This window comes from Chrysoperla carnea, chromosome 5 (genome assembly GCF_905475395.1).
Source record: "Chrysoperla carnea chromosome 5, inChrCarn1.1, whole genome shotgun sequence".
Taxonomy (NCBI): domain Eukaryota; kingdom Metazoa; phylum Arthropoda; class Insecta; order Neuroptera; family Chrysopidae; genus Chrysoperla; species Chrysoperla carnea.
Genome location: NC_058341.1, coordinates 12912193 through 12934766, shown reverse-complemented (window position 1 = coordinate 12934766; position 22574 = coordinate 12912193). Strand labels below are relative to the sequence as shown.

At 29.0% G+C, this 22574-nt stretch overlaps 1 protein-coding gene across 1 annotated transcript in view; it reads left to right on the top strand.

Moving 5' to 3' along the window:
- Positions 1-19822: 19822 nt before the first annotated feature.
- LOC123300388 (somatomedin-B and thrombospondin type-1 domain-containing protein) overlaps positions 19823-22574 on the top strand; it is a 330576-nt gene continuing 327824 nt past the window's right edge. Inside the window, exon 1 of the mRNA XM_044882959.1 lies at positions 19823-20291. Coding sequence (XP_044738894.1) covers positions 20045-20291 — 247 coding nt within the window. The 5' untranslated portion in view covers positions 19823-20044. The remainder of the gene's footprint in view (positions 20292-22574) is intronic.

The following is a 22574-nucleotide window of genomic DNA, read 5'->3' as shown; positions in this document are numbered from 1 at the left end:
AGTAAACTGGGATGGTTTGTAATGATTTGAGCAATTCATTGTGTCAAAATAGATTAGCTAAAGTATCAAAAATAGCCAGAAAATTGCTATTAATTCGTTGATTTAAATTATTTTGGTTATATCAAACCCATTTCATACCTTTATGAGTCTTCAGTGTTGTTTAGACAGCCATTTAAAATACAAACTGGCGAATTTCGTGCTAAAACATGTTAGTTCCAAAGTTTTGATGACAGAAGGGCTTTCTAGTTCTAAAAATATGTAATTTTTTTCCAAAGAACTCTATGTTATATTTCATAGCCTTAGCCGATTTTTAACTAAAAGAAGGATATTATAAGTTTAATGTGTTTCCATCTGTGTGTCTGTCTAAGGCGACGTAGCTCCTAAATGGATGAATCGATTTTGATTGTTTTGAAAGGTAATTTGACCGAGAGTGTTCTTAACTATGTTTCAAGTGCGAGTTTAGAGTTCCGTACTTGAAACAACTAAAAAAGTGGCGATGTTCTTCAAACGGCTGAGTAGATTTTCTTGAGTCATAGCTAAGAAAATTATACGATACCACAAACGAATCGTTCGGGACTGATTTTGTGTCGGGGGTTTCTTTAAATTCGATATTTATATGTTGTTCAAAGGTTAAATTAAAAGGAGGGTTTTGCCCCTAAATTAATTTTATATTTAGCCTCAATAAACCTACAAGAAGCTTGCGTATTTTTACTTATACATCCTGTATAAAACCATTATGAAATAGTTATTAAAATGAAATCATCTTGAAATTAAGTAGTGGCTACAATGCAGAAACAAGTTAATACTTCGTTGAACAACAGAATTCATCCACATCATTAGTTTTTCTTGAATTATAAAGTTAGAAAATGGAAATGCATATTAGAACGTTTAACCATAATAGTATGCAGTCGAAAGTTGATCGACGACAAATTTTGAATTACGTATATTATTACAATGACTAAGCAGTCTCAAAATTTTTAAATTTTTTTTTTCATAAAACTTCCAGTTTTTCAGTTACATGTTGTTGTGATTTTTCACGATTTCAGGAGCAAACCTGCGAGTTTGAATTAAATTTTAAAAATCATTGCTTCAAGATTAAGGTCTATAGGTTTCGGTCAACAGGGAACATTCAGAGAATTTCCAGGTGATGAGCTAGTTAGAAATGTACCATTTACGATTTGCAAGTAACTCCTGAATGAAAATATCCTAAGAAAGTCCAATATAAAGTCATTATCTTATCCTTCCAAAATACATATTACAGGACACTGGCAGGGAGACAGTGTACCACGAGAGTAAAAGATTGGCGTATTGACGTATTTAGGTCCGCGATTCTTTGAAAATCTCTGGGAGTTTAAATTCAAATGACATCAAGTCTCTATAATGGTTTCAAGAATAAGGGCTAATCATAAGGCAACTTTTTACTTTTTCCCATGGGAACAATTGGTTGCGGCTGCAACTTCGAAATAATAATCTGTATATTTTTGTCTAGCCATGACAATGGCTTACAAATTGTATTCTGTCACATAAAAAGGAGAGCTATTTTCGTTAAAATATTGAACATTATAAACAAGGATATCAAGAAATTCATACTGACTAGTGAACTGTATACGATGTGGTTTTATTGTAAATGTTGTGCTAAACCACCTTTTAGCTTTTAGTGCGCAATACGTTCATACCAATATAACCAAACCGCTACCCTATAATATAACAAGCAACTTTGTCACAATCGTCAGAATCATTAACTTAACAGATTATTATACCACATAAATTTGAATGTTCAAATAATTACATTTTACACTTGATCATAAGGGCTGTGTTCGTTTTCTAATAGAATCGTGATGTTATCACGATATGATGTCGTATATTACTAAATATATCGCATGAAATATATTGCATCATGATGCCATTAATAAACAAACGTAGCCAATAATGCTGAGAGGCAATTAAAAACAAATAAGTGCAATGTTTAGCAATAATCGAATTTACAGGACAGTTTAACGCACTGTATTTTATCAATTTAATAAAGTTGAGGACAATAATATACACAGATTATCGAGCTTTTAATGGATAATATTTAAAATGGTGATTGCATCTTGTTTTAACAGAAAAGTATAATATGAACTATATATAATTAATGTTGAAAGTATTTATTTTGTCTATAAATTATGAAATTATTAAACTAAGTATGGAATTATACTAAATTTGGGTCGTACTTTTCAAATTTGTGGTCAAATTTAACCTACCTATAAAAGTTTTGGTACTAGTGAGGTCCAGGTGCTGGTATTTCGGAGAAAGGTGAATGCTAGCTAATAAATAACATCAAAAATGAAAAATTTGACCCAGAATTAGTGGGTTTCAAAAAAAATTGCATTCAAATCGGATAAAATTTGGGTCTCTTATGAAAAAAATGTAATTTTTTGAACTTGATGACGTCATCAAAATTCAAAAAATTTAATTTTGCTCTAACACATCCAACTTGTGTCCAATTTGAATAAACCAAGTATGGAATTATACTAAATTTGGGTCGTACTTTTCAAATTTGTGGTCAAATTTAACCTACCTATAAAAGTTTTGGTAATAGTGAGGTCCTGGTGTCGGTATTTCGGAGAAAGGTGAATGCTAGCTAATAAATAACATGAAAAATGAAAAATTTGACCCAGAATTAGTGGGTTTCAAAAAAAAATTCATTCAAATCGGATAAAATTTGGGTGTCTAATGAAAAAAATCAAATTTTTTGAACTTGATGACGTCATCAAAATTCAAAAAATTTAATTTTGCTCTAACACATCCAACTTATATCCAATTTGAATAAACCAAGTATAGAATTATACTAATTTTGGGTCGTACTTTTCAAATTTGTGGTCAAATTTAACCTACCTATAAAAGTTTTGGCAATAGTGAGGTCCTGGTGCCGGTATTTCGGAGAAAGGTGAATGCTAGCTAATAAATAACATCAAAAATGAAAAATTGGACACAGAATTAGTGGGTTTCAAAAAAAATTGCATTCAAATCGGATAAAATTTGGGTGTCTTATGAAAAAATCAATTTTTTGAACTTGATGACGTCATCAAAATCCTAAAAATTGAATTTTGTTATATCACATCCAAATTATCTCCAATTTGAATAAACCAAGTATGGAATTATACTAAATTTGGGTCGTACTTTTCAAATTTGTGGTCAAATTTAACCTACCTAGAAAAGTTCTGACAATAGTGGGGTCGTGGTACCAATCTTTCGCACAAAGGTGAATCTTAGCTAACAAATAACATAAAAAATGAAAAGTGTTAAATCCATTTCGATTTGGTTTTCGAGATGTCAGCGTTATAGAGCTCATAATGAACTGACAACTTGATTTCTTGAAATAAACAGACGATAAGCTTTTTAAAAGCGATTAAAAAAAGTTTTTGAATCAGGTGCATTTCTAAATCGAAAATTTGAACATCTTATTCAAGCATCCAAGAATGCTTATACACTCTTTGAAAACTCAATATCTATGAAGACATACTCAACACCGAATTTTTTTTGCAAAATACAAAGAATTATAAAACTTCGTATTGAAACTTTAAAATCACCTCTACATATTGTAGTTGAATACAAAAACACTACAAAAGAGCTTTAGTTGTCATTTACACAATCATAATCTTAAATAACATAAATAAATGTGGTCTATTCCATATAATTACTTATTAATAATAATATTTATGCATGTGCTGATGTAAATTAACTTCATAGAAAATTGGAAAATATTTTATTACATTGATTGAAGCTTTCAATTAAATTTTCATCACGAAAATAGAGCTTTTTCTAGAATTTCTATTTCGAACTATGTTTGTTTGATTAAAATTTCATCAAGAAAATAGATTTTACGAATATTTCTTCGAACTATGTTGTTTGAAGTTTTACTTTATACTTGTATGATGTACTTATTTTCTTCGAAACCATTAGTAATATTCAATCCATTTTATAAACATATTGACATCTAGTATAATAAATTTTAAGAATTTAAGGCACCTATTTCTATTCCTGTTGTAGAGAAAACGTTTCAATCTATCAAAAATACAAAAAGGAAAACTATATATTCTGTTAACTATTTATAAAATGAATAAATAATGCGCTTTCTCATTTTTGTGTCAATAATTTAGCTTTTACAGAAAAGTTGTATAGAAATCGATGACTTTGCTTGTGTTTTTTCAATTTTCTTTGGGCTGTTACAATTTTAGTTCTCCAAAAAATTTCCGATAACAATGAACTTAGTGGTTGTGGAAAAAGTTGTAATTTGATAATTGAATACTCCCATTAATTCTGGAAATTGTTTTCACGTTGCACTCTTATAATGGATTTAGTAACCAATTATATTATTGTTCACAAAATAAACATGGCGAGTTCATTGTAATAACAAAATTAATAATTGAATGTATATACCATTTGGTTGTATGTTCGATATGCATTGCCATGTCCGGTATCTTTTCACATTTCAAGATTTGTTGGTTAAAAATGGATAGAACAAGTGAAATTTACAAAATTTAAAAAAACCCCGATAAATTTTTCGGATACGGAACCCTAAACTCACTTTTGAAACATATCTAAGAACACTCCATTAAAGTACTTTTTTCTTAAATTCTTCTTTTCTCCATGAAATTATTTTTTAGGTCAAAAAGTTTTTTCAATATTGTTGGAACCGCTTTGTTTAACTACATTTGAGGAAAACATGTTCACAGTTTTTTTTAATGCATATTATAATACCCACTTTCGTGTCATTAGTCAGCGAATTTTGGATTATATAGTAAGCCAAACAATTCCTCATAAACTTTCTCTTGTCCCTAAATTTGTTGTATTTTAATTTTTAGTAATTTTTAGAATTGAGTGTTATAAAATTGGGAAAAATAAACTTAAAAAGATCCATGAATATTTTGGTGGCATAAAGGAATACATAAAATAGCCATTCTTAGGGAGTCCTCAATAACAGCTCCGATTTTGATGATGTTTCTTTTTATATATTGTTCGAAATCAGAAACCTTTCAGAAGAGGAAAATATGTGGAGGGAGAAAAGCAATGTCTAGACTGGTATATAAACCCTCAGCCTAAATCTCGTAAAAGTGATAGAAGTTTGAAATTTCGAGAAGATATTGATTGAATTCTGTAGGTGTCTTTTGAGAAAGGATTTTTCGAAATTTATCCCCTAAAAGGGTGAAATAGGGAATAAAAGTTTGTATGAAACTTTGAAGAAATCAAATTAGTTTTTTATTTTCAACGGAGGTACTATTTGTTGTATAGGTACTATAATATCAACAATGCATCGAAATATGTTCATAAATATAAATTTATACTTGCTGATAATATCAATAATATACAGATGCTAACGATATAATCACCTCTCACAATATAATTGTATTGGAACAATATGTTGAGAGCAAGATTACGAATGTATTAGACGAAACTTGTTGAAAAATTAATCATTCAATTACATAATTTGCTTAGATAATGATGGAAGATAATTCATGAGATTGACATTTTAACACCAAATTTGAATTGCATTTTTTCTTTCTCTCACTTTTTTTTCTCTGCTGTTTTTTCACTGTTATGGCGATTTCTACGCTCCTGATGGGGAACTAATAAAAATCGTACCTCTGTCACCCTGAAAGTAAAAATGAACGATCAGTTCTTTGAGTTGCGAATAAAGGACATTGGATTTTCTACCAGATTATTTGCTATGATTGTGCAATTATCTTGTTTTATTGATCTTTTGTTGAGGCAACTTACAAAACATATCAGATAACTGTATTGCATATAACAAACAATATATGACTAGAATAATTTATAAAATAATGCACAGTACAATCAATTAGAGGTTCAAGTTTTAGACCATACCTACTAACTAAGTACTCAAAAAGTCATAGATATAATGATTATTGTATTAATAATTGTATTATTTTATAATTAAGAAGAAAAATAGTGCATATTAAGAAGAATAAACGATTCTCGATTAGTAATGGATCATTAATTTACTCTTTTAGCTCTATTTGTTGACTACAGAAAATAGTAACTTAAAACTACAAAAAATTATTCTGGTTTATCAAAAGATATAGGCAATGTTATAATTGGAAATGATATAACTTTTGTGTAGACACTTTTTAATTTAATTAAACTCATTTATTAAGATAATTTTCATTAAAAAAAATTAACAACTTCTTTCTACTTGGATATAATACCCAAAAACCAACATATAATTATTTTAAATAAAGTTGTTAATCTGAATAAAATTATAAATAATAGAATATAATTAACAGAGATATTCATTAATTGAAATATAAACTACCTATAACACAAAATGTAATTAAAAACAGAAATAATTATTATTTTATACAAAAAGATTCAAAATATTCAAAATAATAAAATAAAATAAATGAAAATCTGATATGAACAGACGCATTATACTTCTGTATACAAAATTTCATTACATTCGGAGTATCTGCTAGCAAAAGTTTGTTGCATAAAGAAATTCTGTGGCAAGTTCTGATTATATTATCTTGATCTCCCTACATTTTGGTATTTATTTTGCATCCAACTTCCCAACAACAAGCAATTCCAACTTTTTTCAAAAATAATAATTGAAATAAATGTAAAAAATGAAAAAATAGATATTCTTATTCTATTATTTCTTTATTCTTATTCTATTATTTCTTATCTTTCATGCTACCTTCGAACTAAAAAAAGAGGTGGTAAAACAAGTTTAACCGCTGTGTGTATGCCTGTCTGTCTGTCTGTATAATCGCAGCGCCTAAACGGATGAACCGATTTGGTTTTTTTTGTTTCGTTTGAAAGGTAATTTAATGGAGAGTGTTCTAAGCTATGTTCCAAGAGCGAGTTTGAGGTTCCGTTCCCGACGAACCTAATCAATTGGCGATGATCTTCAAAATCGGTTCCGTTTGCAAGAGGCTTTAAGGAAAAAGGTAATTTAATGGAGAGTGTTCTTAGATATGTTTCAAGTGTGAATTTAGGGTTCCGCATTCGAAAAATTTGCCGAGTGTTTTTTCAATTTTGTAAATTTCACTTATTATTTACGTAAATCAAAATGATATATTTTCCCGCCTATCAAAGCCTAGAGCTTAGACTCGATACCATTAAGAACAGACCTTAAGAGATCACCAACAAGTATTTTCAGTAAGTATACAAAAACTTTACCTATTAAAACGAATTGAGAGTTTTTCTCTGAAATTGACCATCGTTTCACATTTTCACTATACGTTTCTGTATGCAGAGGTACAAATCTCGGTGTAGACAAAAGAAATCTTACATGAAAAACAATAGAAGATTCAAAAATATATAATAATTAGAATTAACAACTCTCTGTTTGAAATGACAATGAAGACAACACAACACTGGTGAAAATGATTTTTATTTTATTTGTATTATTTTTTTGTGTGTCTTTTCCTTCGTCTTGATATAAAATAAAAGTATATTTTTACTTGGTACCAGCAACAACAATATTCTTAGAAAATACATGACAACATAGAAATATTATGATAATACTATACTGGTGGAAGTGGTGAAGCTATAATAATAATAATCATAATCATAATCATAAAGAAAACCTTATACTGACAATGTTATGAATACTTTGGCTTGGTTTTGTTTTGATGATCATGGTATAATAAAGTTTTAAGGAAATTTGTTCAGGGTTCAAAATGATAAAATGAAATCCTTCAAGGATTACTCGTTTTATTACTCCTACTGTCTGTTTGTTAACGTACTTGCTTTCAGCAACAGGTGAATTTTGATTCACTAAGGCTTAAATAAACTTCATTTCCGAAGTTGATATATTTAAATTCCAGGAAATTGGATGGTAGGGAAATATGAACATTTTTTGTTTCATTTTAATAAGTTTTATAGATTTCATAAACTTAGAAATTGAAATTTCTCTGTGTTATCTCCCCTCTCTTCAGATCTTAGTCAATATCTAAGAAATTATTCATTCAATCGTCAAAGTGATTCGATATTTGTATTTTCTGTATCAAAATTCCTGAACGAGTACCCCTTGTGCAATTTTCTTAGCGAGTCTCCCTTTGTTCTTCGGATTTCAGGGTAATGTTGGACCTGACGGTGAAGTAATGGAGTTCATTTAACAATTGGGTGAATAGTTTTTGAAGTTTCTCCTAAAATCCTATACGAAAAGCATTTATTTTCGGACCAATTCTGGGTATATTTGCAAAAATACTTATCTAATCGTTAAATGAGCTTAATTTTAATATTTTTGGGGGTTTCAATTATCCTCCATGATTTAGATTTTTTATATCTGTGTATTTTGCCATTTCGTGTGTTCTGGAGGTATGGACAGAAAAAATTGGCTCAGAATATCCTCCTTCTCTTATAGAATTTTGGACTCATCTTAAACAACTTTTGGTCGATATAAAAGAGCGATATTCCGATACCCACCACGAGTCCAAGTAAGTAGACTCAAACAATGTATTATACGTATAGCAATTCAGAACCCTTAGAATAGGTGTGTTACTCGAATTTGATCGAATGTTTGTCTACATTGTGGTTAGAAAATTGTGTGTTTTCTGTTCGATGAAAAATAACTTTAAAAAAATTTAAATTGAAATGAAAGCGTTGTGTTGAAAAGAAAATTTTATTTAGTGTATAGAAGAAATTCGTTTATGACCCAAATAATTACTAAAAAGAAGGCTTTTCAGCCAGGTATTGAGTGTTGAACTATACCGGACTAAAAATAGAGGTGTTCTTATTTTAACGTACCCGAAATAACTTGAAAAGAGGCGTTGAGAATTTAACTTTTTTTTTTCACTTGAGAATTAAATAGAAAATATAATTATATCGGAAACATGAAAATATAACGCTAAATTTGTAGTGATAGTCAATTTAGAAGCTCTTTGCATAATTCTCATGACATTACATTTCCTTTCTGCATTTTATTTCCGGAATACTTTTATAATTTTAAATTTTAATCAGTTATGAACATCAAACAAGTTCATATCATAGTTGGAATTCGTGCATAAATAATTCCTAATTATTATTCGAATAAAATGATAATTAACAAATAAATATTATTATAAAATTTAATTTTTTTCGTTTAATGTAATTTCCTTTTTTTCCTTCCGATTTAATTAACCACTCTATATTATTTCTTATTATTCCCTTTATTTATATAAAATAATGTTGCTAATAATAATATAAGTTTTATCATTACTTCATCACTTCATATAAAATTATTTTCTTTGTATCTGTTATCTCCAGTCTTTGTTTTTCTCTCTTGTAACAACACTCATTGATTATGATCATTTTTCCATCATTTTCGTAAATATTTGTACACCGAAAGCATGAATGAAACTTAATATGTAGGCAAAGTTCTCTGTTTGTTCTACGCAGTCGATTTGCTAAAAAACATATATCTAATGTCGCTAAGAAAATTTTTTTACTGAAATCCCAGGCATAATCTGTAAATGATTTCTCAAATCTATAGGGCTGCACGATTAACATCCAGGGTCATAGGTACAGCATATCTGAGGTTTTATATTTGTTTTATTAGTTTGGTTTCTTTTAGGCAGTGTTTCAATCTATCCGGCGTATGTTCATCGTTGGCTTTAAGTTCTCTTTACGTTGCTAATTAAAACTTACTTTCAATTCACTTCTAATATTCGCCCTGGTTTGAAATTTTGCAAGAGTTGCTATGCCGTGAACCTTTTTGCTATGAAAAGGCAAACTAATTTAAACACAAGATAACTGTCTGCTGTCAAATCGGTTAACAAACAAAATTGAGTATTGTCAACTCAAATTTCTTAAAAAAAGCACCCTTTAAAAGAATGTTGATACTATAAATTGGATTTTAAAATAGTAGGCGTTACAAACTTCACAATTTGCTGGAAGCGGTGGAAAAACACAGATATAGTGTCGAAAGAGAAGACCGTTTTTGAGTAGAAAAATTTTTCAATGTTTTTATCAATTTTTTTAAATCGAAATATTACAATGGCAGCCCTGCAGCATTCGACAGATGTAAGCGTGACGTTCAGAGGTGGCATAAGTTTTTCACTTATTGACTTTTAATTGACCGGAGAAAATCAAGAGAAGTTAACCAAAGTTTGTTGGGCATAAACTCGTCTTAAGCACTCGCTTGCGCTTGTATACGTTATGTATTGTATTCCAAAACTAATTTCCAGTTCATGAATAAATAATATCAAATTTCAAAATTATAATTATTTAAAATTTATATTAATTAGTTTCTGAAGTAAAATTTATTAGATACATTCCTGAATAAGTAGATTGTGTAAGATATTTCCTACAGTTTTATGCAAATTTAAGTTTTGTTTTTGCTAATAAATTTTACTTTATTAGCAAAAGATTTCATATAATACTATAAAGTAAATCCGATGGAGATGAAATTGATTGACTTCAAAACTAATTAGCATAAGCGCAACGAATGTGCAGAGCTGACAATTGGCCAGCTTGGAAGTGTATTTGTCCCATGGATAATCGAACGGACTGCAAGCACTATTTTCGTATGAGTAAAAGTATGATTAATATAATAAAGCGGAAAGATTACAGAGGTATAAAATGAATTATTATTCAATTAATTGTGGCTAATTTATGGGTAAATAAATCAAAAATAATTCGAAATAACACATTTATCATTAGAAATTATTGATTTCTAGTTACTATGAGTTAATGATCTGTTGAAAATCGTTCGATTGACTATGTATGTATGTTAATATTATAGGTTAATTGGCAAACATACAATTTCTAAAAATAAGAAAACAAATTTGATTGAATTAAGAAGTGTAAAATGACTTCTTTCTTGAGCACAAATGACTTCTGACCGCTCAGATTGAAGTTCAGAATATTTATCGCTGAATAACGATTAGCGTCAAAAACTTCTTTAGGTTATTCATACAAACATTATATATTTAGGTTTGATTAAAATTTCTTTTCTAGATAAATTTTTGTGTAAAAAAGGTTGTCTATTATAATATTTGGAAAATATTTTTAAATTATGTTAAACAAGTGAAAACAAACAACTGACCGAGATAATTGCTGAAATACCATGTATAAACAGTGTTGATTACTTTGTCACATTATACATACAATTTGCGCATAATTTTCACTCTTACGGGTAAACAGTGATGTCTACGCAAAAATGGTTTAAACAAAAGTTGTTTATTTATGAGGAACATTTTTTACATTTAAACTTTTGTTCTATCTCTAACGGCTTACAAGATGGGGCCTACGGACCCAAGACAGAATTGACCTATTTAGCTCATTTACGAACTTGACCTCACTTTTTACTTCCTCAGCACGCTGTAAAATTTTCAGCTTGATATCTCTTTTCGTTTTTCAGTAATCGTGATGACAGACAGACGCCAGACAGACAACCGGAAAAGGACTAATTTGGTGATTCTATGAACACCTATACCAAAATTTTTTTCGTAGCATCAAAAGTTTTAAGCGTTACAAACATGGGACTAAACTTAATATAGTATGTATATTTCATATATACATGGTATAAAAACATTAAAATTAATTAATTCTCTAATAAAGTTTGTCAAAAAAAATTTCTTTCATTTAAAAAGAATGATAAAAACATAAATAAATTATTTTAAACTAAATAGACATTATTTTTTAATACGTTAAAATTATTATAAAATTAAGATCCTCCATATTATTAATATATCCATATTAATTAAAAGTCGTATTTATTTATTTATTTATTTATTTATTAAAAGCATTTCTGTCTTCTTATTTTCTTTAATTTTCTTTTAACTTTGTACAAAACACAGTGTACAGTAAAATACTACAAAATCAGTACAAAGAGAATGGAAATTTTCTCCTACACAGATGTCCATTTCGTGCAGACCCGTTTTTAGCGGCGTTCACGGAAATACTATCATTGCCTTATATATTATTTTTCTATCCTGTTTTTTTCTTGGGTACGCGATATTTTTCTTATTCCTTCAACAAATTCCATGGCTTTCTCCTCATTTTACAGTTTATCATACTGGCTAATGATGGAAAATAGACTCACTTTTTAAAAATGTACAGCTTAGGATCAACAGCCCAGAGAAATATAAAGATTTAATTTTGTTCATTATGTAATTTGTATATGCAATTTGTATATCGTATCTGTAATAAAAATTGCCTATAAATAAAAAAAGTAAATTATTGCTTATGCTGTGTATTATTTCTTTAGCCTGTTTTTAGCCATTAGTATATATAATGGCTAATTATATACTAAATTTACGTTTTTATACAATAATTTTATCATTTGTGTAATCATATTGCCTATGTCTATATAAAAATATTAATAGCAGCGCTGAATTCGGTTTTGCGCGCAATGAATTCAAGAAAATGTTAATTTCATTTTGACAACATATTTTCATATTTTGTTTTATATATTAATAATAATTTTTCCATCTTTTGTTATAATTTTAAAATATATAAAAGCTTTCTCTTCAATTTATATATTCTTTATTTTATTAATGTTTCTTTTTTCATTTGTCTATGTTGTGCAAAAGACTTTTTCTTCGGAAGGTAAATGTTTTAAAGTTTCTTTAAATACAGAGATTTTCAGGAAAAATCTTTTACTTGAAACAAATTCTTAACTGATAAAAGAAGAATGGAGTTTACTTTTGTTTCTCTTTGTCTTAATGCGTTTTCATTTGAATGAAAACAATTTTCTGTTTTTGTTTAAATATAAATTTGCCAATTTTAATCTGAACGAATTGTCCTCTAATGTAAATTTTAGATTGATTGTGGTCTAAACTGTATACCGCAAATCGGTCATTTCTATTGTAGTACCTACATGTTGTCTCATCGAAAAACTGAAATTCTATAATGCAGCACCCAGATTAAATACGTTTCTAAATAGAAATGCGTTTTTAAATAAAATACATAAAGATATTTATTTTCGGTTTATTTTGGAAAAAATGACCGAGTCAATCAGATAAACGTAAATTTTTTGGATACCTTTTTGGTCATAAAGAATATTAAGAGTCACGAAATAGTTGTAAAAACCACTGCAATCTAATTTTGCCGAGGGAAATTTTTGAAATATGTTTTACTTAATCTCTTTCGAATGTCGAATAATAGAGCGGAAACATTTGACAAATTTGCGTTTTGATTTCTCTATCTACATCATTTTTATTCATTTCAGTACATATTTTGTCAATTTTCGGGTAATTTAGACAGCGAAGGCTTTGACAACATTAAGATTAAGTTGATAACTGAGATACAGCCCAGTTTAAAGATTGGCCATGATCTTGGTTTTTTTTTATTTTGAAAATTGTTTATCGCAAGCTGTAACATCTTGTATTCTTATATTTCTTAATTAATTGAATGTTATTTTTGATGTCTGTTTTAATGATATTGCAGGTATCTAACTTTATCTTTGTTTTTCTACATAATCAATATTCCAATTGAAAATTTGAGTATACTTTAAAATTAGCACGTGTAGGCGATAAACGCCAATATCTTAGATGTTTTAAATTAACAGCATACACCTGTGTGTAATGCGGCCTCTTTTTTCCACCAGGTACTCTCAGCTAATTTAAAAAAAATCATTCTTTGCAGTCGTCCTTCTGTTATTCGCATTAGCTACACGATTCAATGACAAAAAAATTGTTTCTCAATGCGATTTTTTATGTTTCTATCCCCAAAACTTACGAAGTAAGTCGGATTATGTTTCTTTTATTGGTTTTAAAAAACTTATCCAGGGTAAACTAAATTCCATTTTGTGATTTCGAACACAATTTGTTTATATACTATGGCACAAAGAGTGAGCCTAGAAAATGGAATGAAAGGTTCCCCAGGACTATAAATATAACGATTTCGACCAGATTTAGTGATCATTTTCAGGTTTCCACGTGGCCTACGTATCGGAAAAATCATTCTCAAGAGGAAATCAATACGTGCAAGGGTTGCACGAAACAAAAGGTTTCAATTACGATGTGTTTTTTTTTAGATAACATAAAATTTTCTATTTTTTAGTATTCTAAAAAAGTATGAAAGAGCATACTCTGAAGCCTCCCATAATTCATTCCATCAATTTAGTCAACATTGAAAATTCTTCAGTACCCTATAAGACATAATTAAAAAATGCAATTTGGGAGACTGCAATTTGGGCCTATCACCATCTTTCGGTATATTTTTGGATATTTTTGAAAATACTGTCAGAAGATTCTTAAATAAAATTGTGTTAAAACTTTTAGAGCGAATCAGAAATAAATTTAACTGAACATTCTATGCTTCCAAGGACACTTTTCAACTATTAATAACTAGTTTTATGATAACAAGTTTTTCAATTTATAAATAAAGCTTTTTGAAAACATATACAAATTTAATTTTCGTCAAACAAACCTTAAAAGTTTTTATCTTTCAAATTCGTTTGTAATATGTAGATAAAACCATTAAATAATACGAAATATTTACTTTTTGAAACCTTGTTTTGAAAAAGGTTCATTCAAGGGGTTCAAAAATGTAGATGAGTTCTTTTTCTTAATAAACTCAATATTATTATCGAATAATAAATAAATCTAGTTATCGTGCAAAACTCGATAAATATACTCGATTTTGAATATCGTTTAATGGAATTGCTTTTATAAAATTGACTGGTGTAAATTTGTTGATCTTATTTAGAAAATGGTATTCCAGTGGATATCAATTTTTTTTTTCTGTTTATAAAAAACGTTTCATTCTCATCAAATTTATGTCTTCCTGTCACCCTCACTATTAAAACTTCTATTTCGACTTGTAATTCTTGGGGGACGAAAATTTTCGTGAATTTTTTTATCTTTTTAATTAAGATGTCAACCTTAGTAGCTCAGTTGGTTAAGGCGTAACCAATTCCGTTCACGGTATGCCTTGAGTAGTGGGTTTGATTCCCGCCGTCGCAACAAAATTAATTTAATTAGTAGTTGTGATGGGCTGGTGTATTGCATGATATATTCATGAAGGAGGTGCACTCAGCCTCTAAAAATAATGGAGGAGCTGATAAATGAAATAATCAGCGGAAAAGGTTGCAAAACACATACATGGTATCACAATGGGTTCTAAAGCCTAAGTGTGTCCAACGTGGGCAGCCAATATAACCCAACCTAACCTAAGCTAATTAAGCTATTTACAAAACTGTTCACCAGACTTTTTTTTTTTAAATTTTAACGAAATGTACGAGATTGAATTCATAAAAGTAGGAGTGTCTTACTTTTAAATCTATTGAAGGTGGACATTGTAAAATTCCAATTCGTATTTAATGACATATCAAAAATTCAGATTTATATCTATACATTATCTTAATGTCCGATCAACCTTAAAGGATACAATTTTATTACTCGTACATTTTTCATTATTTTCAGTAGAATTTTAATGATTGTATAAAACTTTTATTTTTATAGTTTTAAATTCACTGGTTTTTTAAATAATAAATCATGATGAAAATATATGAATGAAGAACATATAAATTTTAAAAACTTATTATAATATCATAATCATAATAGAAATATTAATTTTCTTTCAATTTATGGGGTTGTTGATACTTACGATAGACATTCTCATATATTATGTAGTATTGTAGCAGCACACTACATACTATATAGCTCTTTCTTGTTATAGTCAACAAAATTTTTAGTATATAAAATTAGATGATGCATATTTCATTATTATATATAGTAACTATAAAAGAGCTATTTTAAATTGCCAAGGCCGTTGGGTTATTTAAACGATAGCGATAATTTAACTTCAGAAATCATTTTCACGATTGAATTGTTTTAAAATAATGTGGCTATGTTATTTTTAAGGTATATGTAACGTTTGTGCGATCATTAGGGAGCTTATTTAGCAAGCGGAAGAAGTTTTGACTCTAATAAAATAGGTAAAAATTGAGAGAAAATACCCCACATTGACTCAAAAGCATATTTACTACGCGGCAGACGATTAGGGTTCAATTTTTACGGTCAAAATTTCGGAAGTCTAATTGTTGGTATAATATGATCTACAGACCCAGAATTGTTGAACAAAACGCGTGGTAGATGGTAAGAAAATTTGAAAACTTATGCCGTACGTCTTTAAATGAGCTGACGGAACAAATTAATATAAATCTGGTATGGGTACCGGGACACAGGGACATTCCTGGAAATTGTGAAGCCGACGAGCTTGCCAGAAATGGCACAATGCTGCCGGACACAAGCATCAATAAATATTTGGGAGTTCCATTTGCAACTGCAAGTTGCTCCTCAAAGAGGATATCTTAAAAAGGGCCAATCGCAGGCGTTCCGAATATCTTATATCACTTCCAAGGATCTCTGTTCGCAAAGTTGTTGCGGCTGTTACAGGACACTGGTTGGGCGGCATGCATGCTGAACGCCTGGGCCTGGCAGTGTATCACGACTACTGCAGGAGCTGTCACAGTGGTGAGGATGAGGAGACAATGTCTCACCTTTTCTGTCACTCTCCGGCTCTTGTCATGAGGAGGTAGACTAACTTGAGCAAGCCTCTCTTTGCCGACCTCTAGGACCTAGAGTCCGTCGACGTCTAAGCTCTCCTGCTGTTCTTAAACAGCTCCAAATGGTTCATGGAGTAGAGGCCAGGGATTGCCCGACCCTTTTTCGGTATCACAACGGACCCTATGGTCTAAGTGTGTCCTAACCTAACCTATGCCAAAAATAGTTTCATGGTATACATTTTCCTTATTATTTACTAAATTTTGTATACATACGTCAAAGTTGGATCTCTTAGCACTTGTAGACTCTTGTCTTGTTATTTAAACTTAAAATTAAACCATCAGAACAAAAATGACGTGTGAAACATTCTCTTTACGCTAGCTTGTAAACAGTCATTTCGTAAAATGAATGGTTACTACAATTATTAAAATACTTTTCTATTTTATTAACAAAGTTTAATTTTTGTTGAAAAACATTTTAGTAATTTTCATCTTACGTAACACTATTATACATCTACCTATATAGTATTTCAGGTATTACATTTCTGTACGATTCTAAACATTTCTTTTTTGGTATAATTAAAATTTATGATTTCACTACAGTAAGGTTTGTTGAAAAACATTTGGTTGTAGCTATGTTTTTTGATTCTATGCGAAATTATTTTAAATTGTTCCAACTTAAATTACTTTGTGAAAACTACGAAAGGGTGTTCTTTTATAGGTTCATTTTCACATCTTTAATAAACGCAGACAGTTGCTTTGTGTTTAGTTTGATTTGTCATTTCATAATGAATAGGCTCATACCAAAGCAATTCTTGAAAATTGTTGATTTTTTTTTATTTTAACGAAATATTTTTGTTTCAGTGTGCTCCGTGCTTTACTATGCCCCAACTTCCTCTGTACCAAGTTTAAATCTTGAAAAATATCTTAAAAAACATATTCTTTCAAGGTTTATATTTTTTATTGATTTCGATACAAACTTTGAATTATTATTATAAAGTTCCAAAAAAATAATAATTATTGTATTTTTTTATTGAATGAATTTTCTGAAACAGAAAATTTTTAATACAAACATTAATTTTACTTTAAAAAAAAGAAAAGAAAATAAATATCAAGAAAGTTTAACATAATAATTAATTTGGGTATTTTGAAGAATAAAATGCTTGAACAATTTTATATATTAAGCAATAAAATTGTTAGAACGTTATATGTTGTGTTCTGTTCATGTACAAGGCATTGGGTTTGTTAATGGTGTTGTATAGACATGATATTAACCAATTTACAACAGGCGTAATATATAAAAACTTGGTGAAAATTGTGAAAATTACAAAATTTCAGGCATTATTTTTAGTTTCCAAACAGAAAGGCACTCCCATGATATGGGTTTCAAATGAAAGGATTTGCCGAGATGTATACGAATAACATATGAAAATCTGATGATAATCCATTTTTTACGATTTTCCGATGGCTTCCACCATATTTGATAAACATACCGTTTTTATACCATGTATATAAAGGTGTTCATAAAATCTCCTAATTCGTCCATTTTCGGTTGTCCGTCTGACCGTCTGCCCGTCTGTGATCATGATAACTCAAAAACGTAAAGAGATATCAAGTCGAAATTTTTAAAACGTGCTCAGGAAGTAAAAAGTGAGGCTAAGTAAATAAAGTAAATAAGCAACATAGGTCAATTGGGTCTTGAGTTCGTAGAATCCATCTTGTGAATTGTTATAGATAGAACAAGTTGCCTGTGTATAGCAACCTAGAATAAATGTTCGCCCTTGTTATTTAAGGATTTACTATCAGCCCCTGTAAGGTGCTTGTATTTGTAGCTGCCAGGCTATTTATATTTGCACGCTCGTATAGGTATATTAAATACAATAGTACAACAATATAAAATAATGTTTATATAGAGAAAAGAATTTTATTGTTAATGAACAGGTAATTAGTAGCAAGAGTTTACAACAAAACTCAACTCCAACTCCAACTCTAGTCTTACTAAAATATATAAATACTTGTGCGTTCAGGATTTTCGAGTGTTTTATCATATATACATATCTTTACATATAAAATCAGATATATAAAACAATATGAAAATCACTGGGTGGAATTACCCTACTCAGTAAAGGGTATAAATTATCGTTAAACAATTCACCACCCTTAGTAAGTTATTTTGACTTGTGGAAGAAAAATTTTTATATGCGCACACAAAAAACTGGTGATTTCGGAAAAATTAACAATTTTCCGAGTTTTTCCTTAGATTTTTATTATACATTTAGAAACTATGACTCTTAAATTATAGAAAATTAAATTTATTCTCAATCTGTATATTCTAATTATGTCCAGCTTTTATATTTTCGAAAATATTTACAATTACATATAATTTTCTACGTTTTACCGTAATTTACTCAAAAAACAATGCATTTTAGAGCAAAAATACCCTCATTTTGGAGAATAAATTATAAAATTTTGTGGAAAAGTGTGGGAAATTGCATATTTTTTCGAAACTATCATTTAGTTTTTGGCCCATACGCAAATTTTCACTCAATATACCTTGAAAAGCTGGAATATGCCTTGAATGGAATGGTAAATTGTTTTTAATTATACAAATTCATAAATAATAATAGTTTTTTACATTCAATAAAATTGAATGGAGGGGAGGGGGTGACTTTCTCAATTAAAAAAAGGAAATTTTATGTTTTATTATTCGATGAAAATTCAAAATTTAATTGGAGAAAAACTTAAAGTGGATTCTTGGGATTCGAATGATGGATAAGTGTATTTTTTTTTCCTCTCATAGATCAAAGAAACTTTATGGAGGATCAGGAACGATGATTAAGGGGTGGGCAGGTGAAAATAATTTGAAACGGAGAGATTTTTGTTTGTTTTATTTCAAGGAAATTTAAGAGAGGATCAGATAAAAAATAGCCAAGTCAAAGGAAGTTTAAAATGGGAGAAGTCAAAAATAGGGAATATTGCGTGATAGGTTTGTTTTTCTTCGTTTTTAGGAGATTTAAGGAAGGATTAGGTATGTGGATTTTCAGATCATCGAGTATTACAGGGAACTACCAGAACAAAAAGGGAGGGGAGGTTATCAAAAGAGCACACAGTGTGAGAAGGGTCCTAAGGGAAGATCGATAACTAGGCTGTTGTTTTATTAATAAATAAATATTTTATTATTCCAAAAATAAAATAAAACAATCGTAAGGCCTTTCTGTACACTACACAAAGGTACAACATCACATATACAATCACAAAGATGTGTCTAACTTGCGCGCATGGTATTTTGTATTCTTGTATTTTACCATCATCCTCCAACACCAAGCAAATACATTTGTGTGTATACATATCGTTTGTGTTTCATGTCCGAGGAGTCAGCAGCCCTCTAACAGTCGCGTGAATATCATCACCAAAGGTACATATATACGTAGTTTTTCAATACTACTTATAATCATTCCGTTCCAGGTTTCGGTCCTGTTGAGACGAGATCGTCGTGAAATTTAAAAAAAAAATCGTCGTTTAAAAATTAATAAAAAAAAATTTCTTTAGTGATTTTTTCCAGATTTCTAAGTGATTCACCAAAAAAATTAAAAGTGTTAAAAAAAAATGCATTTATCATTTATAATTTTGAGTGCGTTTGTACTATTTATAGTACAATATAATAATAATTTTGTAAATGCCGGTAGTTGTCGCGAGGCAAATTTATGTTGTCCCGGGCGCGATTCATCGTGTGTTGTACAAAAAGCTCCAATTAATGCAATTATCGAAGACTTAAGTGATAAACCATGTTATTGCGATCATGCATGTCTGAAATTGGGCGATTGCTGTACCGATTTTAAAGATGCGTGCGGAGGTATTTCTTTTATTTTTAAATTACTTTTTATAAATAGAAATTAAGTGATTGCATGTTTGGATTATTTATTTTATATATTATCGATTCAGTACCGGATTTAATCTCCCTTAAGTCCTGGGTTAAAATAACTTTGCGTTAGCCTATAAGTCTGTAGGAATAACTTGTAATTGTAAATTAATGTACTTTTCGAAGAGTTCGAAAACTGAAAATTGCATATAAATATAAACATGTGCATAAATATATACATTGGATGACAGTACAATTTAAGGCAAAAACAACAGATATGGTGGAAGCGCGGTGAAATTAAATAGCTGTTTTCTGCACATCGCTTCCACCATATTCTATTATGTGTACGCTTTTTAGTTTAAAATTGAGAATTTAAATGAAAACTAGAAGAACCTATATAAAGGAGGTGAATTTAAAATGGAATACGTATAAAATAATTAATTAGTTTTATGTTTTTATTAAAATCGAATATTTATATTTAAAAAAATGATAAATTTTCTAAATTAAATTTACTTAATTTGTTTTACTTAAGGTTTTTAATTTTATCTAAAAAATTTTCTTTTAAATACTATTTAGTCCGCTTTATAAACGTAATTTGTAAAAAAAAGCAATTAAAAAACTAAAAATTTTGAGATTTTAACAATAGTATCATTATATCTCTTTTTTTATTAATTTTTTTATAAAATCAGTTAGAAAGAAAATTTAATATATTATAAGATTTTACTGAAATTTATTCCTTAGTCTTGAATATAAAGATACCAGAAAATCGCAAAAAGAATGTTACAAAAAAAAAAATTGTAAATATGGTGGAAGAGCTTGGTAAAATTAAAAATTGTTTTTTTCCCATTGCTTCCACCAAATTCTAATGTAACTGCATAGGTGTTTTATCCTGAAATTAGATTGAGTAAAAAATATTTTTAACTATTTTAGTTTTTATTGCACTTAAAATTGAGAAAACCATTTTTTTCCTGTAATCCACATGTATTATAAGTAAAAGCTTGAAGTTCTTAAAGTGAAAACATTCGTAAACATTTGGAGCGTGCTATTTTATTCAGTTATAGGAGCAAAAAATTATTTAAAGATAAATTTGATTAAAATTGATGATCAGGCAATTTAATTTTTTTTTTGTAAGGAAACAACATATGGAGACCTTTTTTCATTCTGTCTCTAATACGACACTGTATGGGAATCATTTCAAGATGAATTGATGTTTAATCGATAAAAGTAGTTTTTTGGTTTTCTATAAAAAGTTAATTATTTATTTTATACATTTTTATTGACAATGTCAAGGTATCCATTGACTTTATAGTCAATGATTTCATGTTTATTTTTATAAAGGTCAACAAACACATTTATTTATTTATTCTTCAATGAATTTTAAATGATTATATTTATTCCAGTTATTAATTCACTTTTATATTTTGTTGTGTACCTACGTTTTTTTTGACTTCTTTGTGGTTGATTTTTTGACAATTCTTCTTTTATCTATAAATTTAAGGGGTTCATATACACAACAAAAAACTGTTTTTCGTTAAATTTATTTTTAACTTTACCAAATTATTGTACTTATAAATTTGTGGAATTTGATTTTATTTTAAGACGAAATTAACTAATCGAGTCGACGAAAGCCAAATCAAACAAAAAAATCCATTTTAAATCCAGAAAAAATGTTAACCTTAAACATGAATTACAGAATTGGTAACACTACAAACGTTAATTGACGAATCCCTAATTTCCGAGACCAATTTGTTAGTCCTTTTTATACCATGTATACATGAAATATATGAAGGTATTCTAAGTTTAGGCCCAAGTTTTTAACGCTTTAAAATATTGATGTTACGAACAAAATTTTGGTATAGGTGTTCATAAAATCCATTTCCGGTTGTCCTTCCGTCTGTCTGTCTGTCTGTCAACAGGATAACTAAAAAACGAACAGAGATATCAAGCTGAAATTTATAGCGTGCTTAGGTCGGAAAGTGTAGCTATGTTGGTAAATGAAGAATATAGGTCAATTGGGTTTTGGGTCCGTAGAACCTAGCTTTTAAGCCGTTAGAGATAGAACAAAAATAAACAACATTACAACTTCAAATACATATGTTTTATTGTATTGAACTGTTTAAAATCAATTTTTCATTTTTAACTGACTTTTGGACGTCTAAATGATGTTTAATTTTGGAAAAATTGAAAAACTAATGGAAATTTAATAATTACGTACTGGAATGGTGTAGGTGACGAGAAAATCTGAATCAAATGATGATATTATTATTCGTCATACTA